This window comes from Antrostomus carolinensis, unplaced genomic scaffold (genome assembly GCF_000700745.2).
Source record: "Antrostomus carolinensis isolate BGI_N321 unplaced genomic scaffold, ASM70074v2 scaffold13209, whole genome shotgun sequence".
Taxonomy (NCBI): Eukaryota; Metazoa; Chordata; class Aves; order Caprimulgiformes; family Caprimulgidae; genus Antrostomus; species Antrostomus carolinensis.
Window position 1 is genome coordinate 2,696 of NW_010337931.1, and position 13,793 is coordinate 16,488.

General features: G+C 36.0%; 2 protein-coding genes across 2 annotated transcripts in view; one reads left to right on the plus strand and one right to left on the minus strand.

Annotated features, from left to right (window-relative positions):
- Positions 1-4,794, plus strand: part of CCPG1 (cell cycle progression 1) — a gene marked incomplete at its 5' end in the record, with an annotated part of 5,201 nt that extends 407 nt beyond the window's left edge. Inside the window, 2 exons of the mRNA XM_010175342.1 lie at positions 628-2,033; positions 4,003-4,794. Coding sequence (XP_010173644.1) covers positions 628-2,033; positions 4,003-4,183 — 1,587 coding nt within the window. The remainder of the gene's footprint in view (positions 1-627; positions 2,034-4,002) is intronic.
- A 178-nt stretch (positions 4,795-4,972) lies between these two features.
- Positions 4,973-13,633, minus strand: PIGB (phosphatidylinositol glycan anchor biosynthesis class B; the record flags this gene model as incomplete). The annotated part of the gene is made up of 10 exons (XM_010175343.1): positions 4,973-5,237; positions 5,829-6,009; positions 6,750-6,960; positions 9,225-9,289; positions 10,595-10,806; positions 11,251-11,302; positions 11,712-11,852; positions 12,450-12,580; positions 12,758-12,862; positions 13,513-13,633. Coding segments are annotated over 10 exons (1,336 nt in total), but the record flags the coding sequence as incomplete, so codon positions are not given.
- Positions 13,634-13,793: the final 160 nt, after the last annotated feature.

Below are 13,793 nucleotides of genomic sequence, written 5' to 3' on the forward strand. Positions count from 1 at the left end.
CAAGACAGCTGAAGTAGAAAATGCTGATAAAAAAACTATTATAGGTTGAATCTACAGGTTTTGTGAATTTACTTTCTAAATTGTTAATGGTTATTAATTTTTTAAATACTTCAGCTGTACTTTTAGTTTCTTACTGTTAGATAATTCAGGGAGAAGGTTAGGGAGTGCTTTGTGTGCACAGGTCTTTTTTTAAGTTACTGAGTATCTGCCCTAACTGTTGAATGCCCTTGCTTCTGCTAATGTATTTGTTTTTGTAATCTGTAAACCCAGTTTGCTGAACATAAACTTAACAGCAAACACGCACTTTTTAATTTCCTTTTAAGATGGATCAATTAATGTACCCAGTTTACGATCCTTCAGCTAGTTAAGCCAATAGAAGCAAGGGGTGATGACCTCTGGTTGGAAGGGGGAGCCTCTCACATGGTCTTTGTTGCCAAGAAAGTGTTTGTGTGTATATCTGAGGTAAACAAACTAGCTCTATTTTTGCATCTTCCTGCAACATGTGTCACTGCATCCAAAATGACAAGTAAATGCTGTCTGGGCTACCTTGGTCTTTAATCTTTCTAGCTGAAATTGTAAAAAACTTAATTGTAGTATTTTTGCTTGTTTTCTTTTTGTTTGTATTAGTCACTCAAGGGAGATCTTGCCACATGTCTGACCTCTACTGAGGTGGAGAAGAAATCCTTTGAATCTCAAAAAAAAAGTCTTGCTGCAGAAAATCAGCACTTAAGAGAATCTCTAGAGAAGGAAGAAAAAGCTTTGGCCTCACTTCAGGAAGAATTAAGGAAGCTAAGACAACAGATTAGAAACTTAGAAGATAAAGGTACTAGTACTGAGTCTATTGTAATGGAAAATCAGAAACTAAGGGAACATTTGGAAGAGGAAAAGCAAAGAAACCACAACTTTCTTAGGCAAAAGGAAACACTTTTTGCAGAGGCACAGATGTTAAGGAGAGAACTGGACAAAGAACGTCATGTTACAGAAGCTCTAAAAAAGGAACTGGAACAGTTAAGTTCTCGTCAAACACCTGACAATGCTAATGATGATGATACACTAAGAGAAAATCAAGAAATAGAAACTCTGCGAGGAAGACTAGTAGAACTAGAAAAAAAGCTAAACTTTGAGCAGCAACGCTCTGACTTATGGGAGAAGCTGTATGTTGAGGCAAAAGACCAAACTGAAAAACAGGAACTGAATGAAAAGGGGCAAAAGAAAGGTGCTAAAGGGCAAAGTAAGACTAAAAAGAAATCAAAGGACTCATTTTTTGGTTCAGTTAAAGAAACTTTTGATGCTATGAAAAATTCCACGAAAGAGTTTGTAAGACACCATAAAGAAAAGATTAAACAGGCTAAAGAAGCAGTGAAAGAAAATCTGAAAAAATTCTCTGATTCTGTAAAGTCTACATTCAGACACTTCAAAGATAGCACAAAAAACATCTTTGATGAAAAGGAGAAGAAGTCAAATGATAAAAGACAGGAGGCAAACAAGAAAGCTCGAACTTTTTACCGAGAACATAACTCTTATGAGAATCTGAAGCACATGCATTACAGGGGACCTAACATGCCAAAAGAATTCAAAGATGGAAGAAAACATCAGTTCACAACATTTGAAAAAGATACAGATTCACAGAAATGTTTCAGTGATCCTTTGTGTAACAGAAAACATCCGTTTGTCCTGAAGGGCTGCTCTGGTATTTTTGAATGCGCTCATCAAGAATTCATTAGTCTCTTTAACAGAGTATCGGATCCCATCAGGGTGGATGAATTTAATCGGCTAATGAAAAAGTATTTGCAACAAGTTGTACATAACTTTCATCACTGGAGAGAACTAGAAAACTTCATCAATAAGTTTTTTCATAATGGGGTATTTATACATGACCAGATGCTGTTCACGGATTTTGTTAATGATGTCAAGGATTACCTGGAAGAAATGAAGGAATACCAAAATAATAATGAAAAGGTTTTTGAGGATTTGGACAAATACATCTACAGATACTACTTTCATTATGATAATTCACCCCAGTATGGACCGAGGTTTGTTTCCATGTTTCCTGAACTTGTTAACGCAATGAAGTAGTCTTTGTAAAGAAAACAAGTGTCCTTGTTCTAATAGGTGGTCTGCTAGCATGTATATATGGGCATGTGTTTATCTATACACACATGCTGGAAGACTTTCTGAAGGACTCAATGGAAATACTAGATTGTGTTATATAAAGTGGATCTATAGAACCTTATACGTAAATTTTGTCTCTGTGTAATGTTAGTTTGGGAGGCACTACAGCTCTGCTGTGCAAAGCAGAGTCTAGTATTTCTGCTGAGTTCTTTATAAAACTGTGCAACTCCAAGTAGGATTACTTTAGACTGAATAGCTATGATTGCCTGTCTGATGGAATGAATAACTAACTCAGAAGAAGCATTAACTAGGACTTCCTTGTTGTCCTTCCCTGAATGAGAAGGTTTTTGGATGTATTTAAGCAGTTTCAAAGTCCTGTTCTGGCAGGTATATTCCCTGCTGGCTTTTCAAGAATTTCACTACTCTTGTAGCTTAGTGTAATACTGAGTTAGTTTGTATGCCCAGAGCAGAGCTACTCAAATATCAGGCTTTAGTTTGGATCCTGAGCCAGACTACATTTTGTTGAGTCTAGCTTAAAGGTCCTTGGGATGAATTGTTTCCTGCGTTACTTTCCTGTATCTAAGGTGTTCTCAGGGCTTCTACAGAGCAGTTGTGGTATGCTGCCTGGTTGGCCCAATGGAGCTAGGTGTGGTGGAGTGTTTCTACTGCATAGAATTTGGTCAAAGAAAATTAAGCAAGCAGCCTTAATCTATTGTGTGGAACTTGCTCCTTCTGCAACACTTCAAGTATCTATTTTGTAAATCATTGCTATTACAAAATTGGCTAGATAGTCTCTTGTACTGATGTTTATTCTGATCGGGTAAGAAAAAATGTGATCTACTAAGTAATTTATAATACACAAGAATTGTTCTTGTAGACATAACAGAACTTTTCCCTGTGCTGGTAATCACTGCAAAGCATGTTTAGTATTTAAGTGCAGTTCTTCAGTCAGGTTTCTCTTTTGGACTTGTATTGTTTATTATTTCATTCAGGAAGTCTAAATACTAACCTACTTCAAGGTTACTAAATACTTTGTGAGTTAGTCCTTTCACTTATTAAAAGCTGAACCGTAAGGATGATATTCCTGTTATCAGCTACCACGTAGCCTTTTTGCCAAATACATGATCTAAGTTTTATGTTTTTATTTATAGTCCAAGTACTTACTGATTTATTATTAAAATGAGCTTAAATTTTGAATTGAATACTTAATTTTTGAGTACTTTAATTCAGTTTGCAGAAAAACAGAATTTCAAATTAATTTACTGATAGTATTATGCAGAAGTTTGTATGATACTGAGGATGAAAACAGCCTTAACTTAGCTTAGCAGGCAGCTAGAGACACTAGTCATGTAACAGCATGTAGTATAACGGACTGTCTGCATCAAAAACTGCAGTGAGCGAGCAACAGTGTTTTGTCAGTGCCCCCTCTCTCTATATAGATGTACTTACTGTACATGAAAACCTCTGAAGTGCCTACATTTACACAAAGCATGCTTTCCTAAGGATCTCGAAAGTTTTCACTATTTTTGTAAAGCAGAATGTTATAGAATAACTGAAAAATAGATTTGAGACCTCACTCAAGCATCACAGTAAGGACAATCAAACAGCTGTTTACGTGGCTTTATTCCAAAAAAGAACTTTGGGCAGAGCATTTTTATTTTTAGAAAGGATTTATTTAAAATATACCAACTTATTGATGATTCAAACAGACAAATAATTCCCATCCCCATTTTGCTTGCAAGAGAAAGGACTACTTAATACTAATTTTGCTTTCTTTTCAGTCAGCCTTAGCATGTAAAAGCTGTTCTTGACAATGTAATTGTGTTTCAAAATGCTTTTAGAGAGATGGTTTCCCAAGAGTAGTAATAAGCTTTTGTTTACTCCTTGCAGTCGACCTAAAAGGCCTTCTTTTATGCAAACTGAAAATTCCAGACATGAAAAACAAGCTCAGAAGTACCACCACCGTAATAAAAGAGAAGGTAAATGGCATAAACATGGTCGCACTAATGGAAGACACATGGCAAATCTTGAAATAGAATTGGGGCAATTACCCTTTGATCCAAAATATTAAGTAATTTATGGTAAAAACAAGATTAGAATTAATAATTCACATCCTCTCTGGAAACTAATTGTTTTGTTCAACAAAGCAGCAAGATGCAAGTTTTTTCTTGAAATAATGATTTTTACACTTTTTTGTTAGAAGGCAGAAGTCAAGCTTTCTAATTTGCATACTCTGTACTGTTGCTTTAACTGTTCTTTGGAAGTGATGATAGTTTGGGTGCCAGCAGTATTGTTGCAGAAACTCAGCATGCAATGACATGTATATGAAAAATATGCTTAATTGCATTCCATTAGTATAGTTAAAAGTTTTCATGCATAATGTACCAATAATTAACTCCAGTGTTTGATACACTAATTTCATCTCATCCTTCAAAAAAATAGGTCTACATTATGGTAATATATTTGTTAGTGTTTTGTAATCTTATACTTGCTTCTTGTCTGGGGTGGGGGTTCAAGAGCCTGTTGAATTGTGAAGAATTTGCTGTGCTGCATTCTAATCAGCTTGCTGATTTAAGCACTTGAAATGTCTTGCATATCTGCATATTGTAGAAGAAAAATAAAAGAGACATTGTGGATAAAAAGTCTTTATTTATAAAACAAACCTAGCATAGGTTACAGTTCTATAAAAATGGTCCAGTCTTGTCTAGTTCCTTATTGTTTAAGTAGTCATATGGTAAGTTTGGTCTTCCTGGTATTTTCTAGTGTTGTAAGGTAGGTCAACAACCCCCCCCTGCCATACGGCTACTGAAGTTGCCCTCAGGAAGAGATTTATGTGTTTGCAGACAGCCAATGGCTGCCAAATCAGACTTCCCCATTTGACTTACCCGGTTTCAGACTCACTACTCTCTCCCTTCTGCAGTACAAGATCTTCTAAGCATAGTACTGCTATGCAAAACTGATCTCATTAGGTCTTAAGTCTAGAAACTGATCTTCGCATATGATTCATTTCAGGTTTTTTTCCTGTAGACATAGATGTGGCTTCCAACTCGTCCTTGAGGTACATGAGTATGAAAGACAGTGGCTGTTTTCTCATAGCCCCTTAAAGCTAGAAATGATGATATTTCCTGTAAATGAACATACATTAGTTTCCACAGTCAGAAAGTGTAGTTAGGAGCATCAGACCAGTGTTCCAAAGTCTTCTGCAAATCATCAATATAACTGTCCCCTGGAAGTTTTATCCTTTATTTTAGGAAAGACTGCTAGAAAAAGAGGTACCTATCCTGTTTGATCCTGTCCAACATGGATATTCACCAGACACTGGTTGGTTGAGTACATGGACTTCATAAAAGAATTGAGGGGAAAAGGTACTCTGACTGCAGGCGATTTTGTTTGCCATTGTTGCTTACTTAAGCGTATGGTTCTGGGAGCAGACTGCACATTTGGTTTATTATGGCTTAAGGAGAATTCCATAAAACATTACTTTATGGCATGTAGAATTCGCACAGAGGCCAGGGCATACATGAATGTTGAGTATATATCACTGGAATGGTATCTTATACTATATTATGGTCTAGAAGGTTCAATTTGCATTTAAGCTGTGTTTTAAAATATTGTGGACAACAACTTAAAAAAAAAATCTTAACTATAACTGTCCCTTAATTTACTTTGTAACTTGACCTCAAAACTTAGTTTGTTTCATCTTGCAGTTACTGTACCTGTTCTAACACACTGAAGAAGATCAAGTGACTGGGTAATAACGTATCGTTGTAAAACTCCTTATTAAGCCAGCCAAGTGGGTTAGAGTAAAATACATCTGCTTCATCAATATAGCTCTCATTTCCGGTTAGGTCTGGGGGACACTGAAGGAATCTCATTTTTAGAGGACAGTGAACATGACTAGGGAGAAAAAACAAAACAAACACTTCGGGATAAAGTGACCAGTATCTAAGATTTGAAATTACTCATCACTTAAAGATACCTCAGTCAAAACCAAAACTGAATAATTACTTCCCTCTCCCCAGAATACTATTTTCTTCCCTTCTATACTTCACATGAAAACAAAAGGAGAACAAGGGGATTTGGCTCCACGCTGCTGTGACTCTGTTAGCAGTTCACAGAAAGCAGATTTATCTTAATAAAAATACAATGTGCATAACATCCTTTTCCTAAAATGGTACTTTTTTTATATCAACTTCACTCTTTATTTTGTCTTTAACATTTTGTTTACTTGCCAGGATCTACTGCAAACTTTTCGGAATTGATTTCAGTCAGTGTATGTTGTAATTACATTTCTTTAGTCTCTAGCAGCGGAAGTAGAGGTAAAAAGAATACATTTTGAGTGTAACATAATTAGTCTTCGGTTTTGCTACAGAAGTTATCATAATGAAGCGGTATGAATTACTTTCAGAAGTCATAAGACTTACTGCATATCCACATACAAAGCTATTTTACAAAAACTGAATAAAGCTTAGGTGCTGAGTTTTATTCTGTACTATAAGCATTTGGCTTATTCCCCCTACTCATTCTGTAGTAACTTACGAAAAATCAAAACTCTTCCTGTATACATCTATCCATCTCAATTTATTAAGTTTAGGAAAAAAATCTTAATTTCTGTTTAAGTGTATGGATTTTAATACCTGTAAAATGGAGTAGAGTGGCATGGCATCATCATGAAGACAAAAGCTTGTGACTGGGAGGAGTTCTGACAGAGTTGCTGTATGTGACTCATAACATCAAGAGAGCCTCGCTGGTGAATCAAACCTGTATACAGGGCTGGAAGTAAGTTTGATAAAAGCAGGAAACTTGCTGCAGATTTCTTCCATGCTTTCATGTGTTTCAAAGAATATCCTAGAGAAACATTTGAGTATGTTTTAGAGACAAACAAATATTCACAGTTCCACACAGTATTTTTGAAAGTACCACAACTTGCTGGAAAACTATTACTCAGGTGATAAAAATGAGGTATTTTGAAGTATTTTAATACAGTGTTCTTTCAATCTTTACTCTTTAAATGGAAATTTAAAGGTTAGACTTTTCCCTTCTTAATTCTTGGGTTTAACAGTATAAATGTTAAGCCCATAACTGTCTTTTGAAGTACAAAAGTATGATTTTAAAGACAGCGCTTTGTCTCTTTATAGTTCAATTTTAATTTCTTGTGGGGGAAAAAACACTCCATTCAGTAGTTTGGATGAATGATATGTGGAGACCTACTGATGTGTTCTGATTCACACGTGTCCCAAGTAGAGCCAGAATAAATGGTAACTACATATGCTTTGCTATGGTTGTGGTATTCTTTTTCTCCAACATGCTGAAAGCTACAGCAGTAGCAGTTACAGCTAATAATAGGAAGAGACATTTCTCCTGGTGGGAGACAGCCATATAAACTGGTTTCTCACAAGTACAACTTAGATAAACCTGGCACAGAAGACAGCTTCATGTTGCAACCAGTCTGGAAACCCTTGAGTCATGTGCTTGTCAGTAGTAGGAGATAAAAATATTTTATGCAGCCTAGCTCTGTGACCCCCTTCACTGAATCACAAGAAACAAGTTAGAACAGGCCTCTCGGAAGTCAGTAACAAGAAAGTTAAGTTAGTCTTCAGTTGGTCTGTTCTGACAAATTGCAGATCTTTATCTCAGATGAAAATAAAGTCTACTAATTAGTCTGTGGTTTAAACACTAGTGGAAACATTCTATTATAGGCATTTTGTTACTGCTTTTGTGAAATGCTCTTTAAGTGTGTTTGGAAATGACTTTGAAATTAAACCAGGACAAACTCGTGGCTTTATTTATGCTTGGAGCAATTTAAAGACCTCTTTGTAACCACTGAGTTACCAGAAATAACCTTTGTCATTCTTTATACTAAAGTATCCAAACCGATGATAATTACCTCTTGATAAATTGAGGACATGACCTTATTCACTTATAGACATAACAGTTAAGAGGAATATTAATTAAAAAATAGTGGTCTGATTGGAATTCTTCTGCATGTGAGGTAGAAAGAAGAAAATTAACCCTATCCTAGCAAAAACCAGGACAAACTGGTTCATCTTAAATCTGATATTGAACTGAACATTGAACTAAACCAAGACATATTACATATTTGATTGCAGCAGAGAGCAAAATTATTGAAATAAGATTTATTTTTGTTTAGACTAGCAAAACAGATTAAGGAAAATTAGAGTTTTCATTGATTCATCTGTTCTGAACTTGTATTTAAACAAAAGCTGTACAACTTCCTGTTTCAGAAGTTTTTATCTTTCCTTTGTAACTTTTAGTATACTGGATTTCACACCATGATTTTACTTCTATAGATACACTAGTGTAGTTAATACCTAGTTTTGTAAAATATAAAATACCTCCTTATTAGTCTTTTTTTTTGTGTTTAAAAGAAAAAGTAACACAAAACATGAAAAAAGATAAATTAATACTTTTAAAAGTTTCTGTTAAAGTATCAGAAAAATCTTAGTTAGCAAAAGCAATGTTTTCCAGTTTAAAGTGTGGACAGATTCTCTTTAATTAATTTTTAAGTTAACCACATTAGTTTATGGACCTTATTCCTGTTTTAACAAATTCACCTTACTATGCCTGAAGGAAAAAGCTATCACATTAACTGCTCTTAAACGTCTGTGGGAAGTAGCCTCCAGCTGGTGGTTGGTCCAGAGCAGACAGAAAACTAGCATCATCTACTAGCACCAACATCTGCATCTAGAAAAGGATGATTTTTAGGTTTTGATTACTTTACTTTTTTTTGTTGCATACTCAAAGGCATTTGTCAAGCATATTTGAGAGAAGCAGGTGGAAAAATACTACGAAGTAGCCAAGGAGCAATATTAACTGTAAGGGTGGCATTGCTAAAAAGTTAGGAGGTGCTGAGGCAATTTTCATATTTTTTGCAAGAAGTACTCTTATCCATGCTAAGGATTTTCCATATATATTTTAGTCACTTGCTATTCCTCACCCTTTTCTCTCCCGCCCCTGCTCCTCGCTGTAAGAAAAGCTTACGCTAGTTCTAAGCATCCTTTGTCAAATACCTACACTGAGTATTAACAGTCTCTCTTACAGTAAAATTTATATACAGGGAAGGTTGCAAGACATTTGAAATCAATGCTTACCACAAAAAACCATGCAAAATGGTAGTATGGGATAGATGAACCTGAATTCTTTATGGCTCAGTGTGCTGTAATAAAACAGATATATTACTACAGTAAGAAAGTTAAATGTATCAGTTCTGTTGACAAAATGTTTTACAGCATGGAGGACTAGAAGAAAAAATACTGCATATACTAAACAATTTTGGCACTGAAGCAATTTAGAGTAAAAATGCAAATTGTCACTTTTTAAGAACATAATGAGTACATTCAAATTAAAATTATTTGGTCAGTTTAAACCAAGCACTAATAAAAGTACCTGGCTACTACTCTAGCAATTAAGTGGCCTGATTCTATGACTACTAAATATAACTTAGGTAGTACTTCACCGATTTGCTTTCTGTAATAAAACGCAATAAAAAAGTGTGGATGGTAAGCTAAGGTTCAGGTACATATTTGTATCTAAGAAAGTAACGCTCACCTCTGCTAATACAACTTTACATAATTTCCCATGCCAACTTTTGGGGCTTTTTTTCAGGATTACTGCAAGACTTCTGTCATGGGAATCAAACAGGTTCTTACAAGACTAAGGGAGACAAAAAAGGCCTAAAATCCATAGAGCTACATCCAGTTTTGAGTTGGACTCAAAGGGAAAGAAGGGATGGCATTTGTGGCCTCACTGTTTTGTGTTACTGTAGTCCAATACCATTTATTTTTTAGTATTTAGTAATTTGCTGTATCTTTTCTTGCCTGAAAGTGTGTTTCTGGTTTAATCTACAGTTAATTCTGATGCTTTAGAAACAGCTTACTTTTTCTTCTACTTCTCAACTTAAAATGAGACTATGATAAATGTTAGGAGCTGTGTATAGTCTTGTCAAGGGAGTAAGTTTTATAGACCTAGGAACCTCTCATCTTACATTTGGTATTAAAAAACCAAATGAAATGGCATTTTCATTAACAGGCATCTGGTAAACAACACAGTTTGCTAACTAATGCCTCTCGTCTTACTGGGGATGTATTAAAAAACCAAATGAAATGGTATTTTCATTAACAGGCATCTGGTAAACAACACAGTTTGCTAACTAATTGTGTTGTTGCTTAAACGTCTGTTAGGTGATCGGTTTTTTTCATTTTCCATTGAATTTCATGCTGAATTATTTTATTCTTTGAGGGTCTAATCAATTCTAAAAACACATATTTGGTAGCAATACAAGTAGTAATATCACATACAATTCTAGAAACCATTGTATAATTGACTGCATTTCTTGGAGTATTTGAAGTTTAAAGTTTTCTGTCACTCAAGCTGAATACTATGCTTTTGGTTCTAGAGAGGACATGAGCTTTGAAAAGAACACAACCAATGAAAGATAGTAGTTACGCTTAGGAGGAATTACCTGTATACCAACACTGTCCAAATCACTGCCCCTAGAAAGGTGCGATACCTTTTCGGTGCCAGCACGCAGCCATGAATAAAGAAAGGCAGATGAGTACCCAAGACGACTGGTAGTCCCTGAGTGAAGTACCAATGCCAAGGATGAGATCCGTAAAATGTTCCCAAATTCTGCAGCACGTTGAACTTCAAGAAGTTTAGCTGAACCAGTACCCACTGGGAGATTTAGGGGAGGGGATTTAGGAGAGGAGGGGACAAAAAGTTAAATTACAAAGTGAAAACCAACAGCTGAATTGAACTACACAGTCATCACTGTCCTTAAATATACAGCTTCTTCATTTGTACTTTTGGTTTTTTTCTTTAAGACTCATCACAGACTTCCTATATTTAGCAATTAAACACAGAAGTGTGTAAGTTTTGTCATTTGTTGATAACTATTGATTTCTTGATAGCTGAGCATATTGATTTTACGTAACAGTCTGTCACTTAAAATAACTGAGAAGTCGGTGTTTAAGGGTTTATGGCTTAGGATGTATTTAGATATCATAGGCCAGACACAGTCACAGAAATAACAGAAGTTAGAGAAGTCTGAAATGTCCGACCACGTTAAAATGCTAAACGGCAACCTTTTTCTTGTAAGTCAAGTTTAAAGAAACTTACCTCACCAAAAAACACACGGTCAATTATTAAAGAGGTTCCTACTGTGACCAATCTGCAAAAACGGAAAGTTGGTTGCACTGATATTGCCTGAATTGCTTTTGTATCAGATTCTGCTCTGCTCCAAATAGCTGTCAAAACGCCCTGAACAGTTATTCATAATGTTTTTTGAGCTTATCCGTACTCATCGCCATTTTACAGTCACCAGCTGCCATCACCCTGTATCCTCAGCACAATCCCAGATTAAGCTGGAATGCTGTTCATATCTCATCCTCATCTCTCCTGGTGCTTTTTTGCAGCATATACATTGATTTAAAGGAAGCATGCCCCTTTTTTAAACTTTTGCAAGAGGACTCTAGTTTTAGATGAAGTAAGCTTTTTTGGGTTGTCCGCCTTTGTGGTGGTAAAATCAATCTTAAAATATAGCTACGCACAGTTGTAGTTTAAGTTCAGAAATAACTTACCCAACTGGAATGCAGTTGTGGAGGATAAGGTCAGCTTTCTTCTGTTCTTGCAGAAAATGACTGAAGACCAAAGGTATCCATGGGATAATAGCGGTGGGACGAATAACAATTGCAAGTGCTACCAAAGCTAAATATTTGCAACTAGAATGAGGTAACATAAGAAAACCAGAAGTTTATCAAAAGTCTTGGTCAATTTTTTTGCAGACAGTGACATTTCAACAATTTAAATACTGTTATGTCTCTGATAACTTTGAGTCTCTCAGTGCAGATACTGTTTTGCTTGGAAGGCTGCCAACTATGTCATTGCTTTATTAGCAGTGGAGTTGCTAACTAGAAGCACGCACTTGCTTTAAAATAGAGAGCTGGTAAAGAAAGTTGTGACTACAAATTCACCTATGTCTGAACTCAAACAAGCTTTTGTTATCCTTCCCCAAGCTACCACAAATTCTAGTCCTTTAAAGTTTAAATTCAAGTTTCCTATAAAGTGATACTTTGCATAAGGGAACTGGAGAACAGTAGTTTTATACACCAGCTATATCATGGCTTAAAAAAAAATTTTATAATTAATATCACAATGCTGTTGCTTCTAAGATTTGGCATGGAGCTCTTGCTACATGAATGAGGTGGTTTTAGTTGCTTTATATTTTAACATAAAAGTTAGTATTTTAAACAGTATCAGTAGATAAGATATTATCCCAAGCCAAAAATGATAACTACTGTTAGTAGAAAGTCTCTCACCTGCTCCCCATCTTGGAACCTTTTATCGGATAGTAGGAAAGAGCAAAAATGGTAAGAAGAGTTTCCATGGTGTTTGTTAGAGTTCTGGTACAGGAATACCATGTAAACCAGGAACACAGCTGGCAGAAGTACTGAAAATAATTATGAACAACAGGATGCACAGGGAGAAACGTTAAAACAAATTCTTAAGTTTTAAATGAAGGTGATAATTCTTCAAGGTGTGACTTAGTATCATGTTGCTGTTGTTTAGACTGCAACAGACAGTGTTTACTAACACGCATAAAATTTTTTTAAAGGCTGAGACTCACCACACACTTTGCTGTTTCTGCATTTTCAAGGTGTCGCACTAAAGAATAAAGCTTCACATCAGCAAAAGCTGCCAGCACTGCCTGTGCAAGTCTAGGGACCCATATCTATGTAAACAGAGAAAATTTTACTTGCAACGAGCTGTTAAATTGCAAGTTTGAACAGAGGACTACTGAATTAGTGAGTGACTCTTCAGACATGAAAATAGTAAGTGAATTAGACTATTCTCTATAGCTTTTTATGTTTTGGGGTTTTTTTTAAAAGTAAGGCCCTTTGGTAAGGCTAATATGTCTGCCAAAACAAAGAAACTCCAAAGTTCCACTGAAAGTGTTCAGAAATTGAAAGTAGAATTCTTTGCCATTCATTTCCCAATACAAGTCAAAAGGGGGCTACTGTTACTGAGTTTAGTACAAATACATCTTATTAAACATTTTGGAAAACTGAACCACTGATCAATTATGATGTAGTGGCAAACAGTATCAGTGTGAAATTGAAGGAGATTGCTAAGAGGCCAAGAATAATCCTCCACAGTCAGGGGCATCAGTACTGTGGCTGGAGATCTACGAGTTCTGCACTCATGTAAAACACTTCAGTGAGGTCTCTGTGCTCATATATTTCTAATTGCCAGATTCAAGGCTTTGTAATTTACCTGGACAATGATAAAAATACAATTTATTTTTTTTTAAATACAGTGCATTTAAGGACAATGCCTCTGAATTGAATTTTAGTAGCGGACCTGTTATGTGAGTCTACTCACCAGCAGCTGAACATCATCCTTAGCCAGCAGCTGTAAAGCTTTGTAGATGCTTGCGAAGATGAGTGGGTACGAATAGCCCCTCAAGCCATTTGCCCATTCCCAGGTCAGGTGGCCATAATTACTGATATTAAGGACAGACCACGAACAGCTGAATCAGGAAGTTCCTGTGCGGGCGGCGTTGTCCGGGCCGAGACATCGACCCTTGTGGCCAAAAGCCCTGCGGCTTGTGTCAGTGGCCAGGCTAAGGCCTGGCTGCCGCGGAAAGCTGCGCCCGAGCGCTC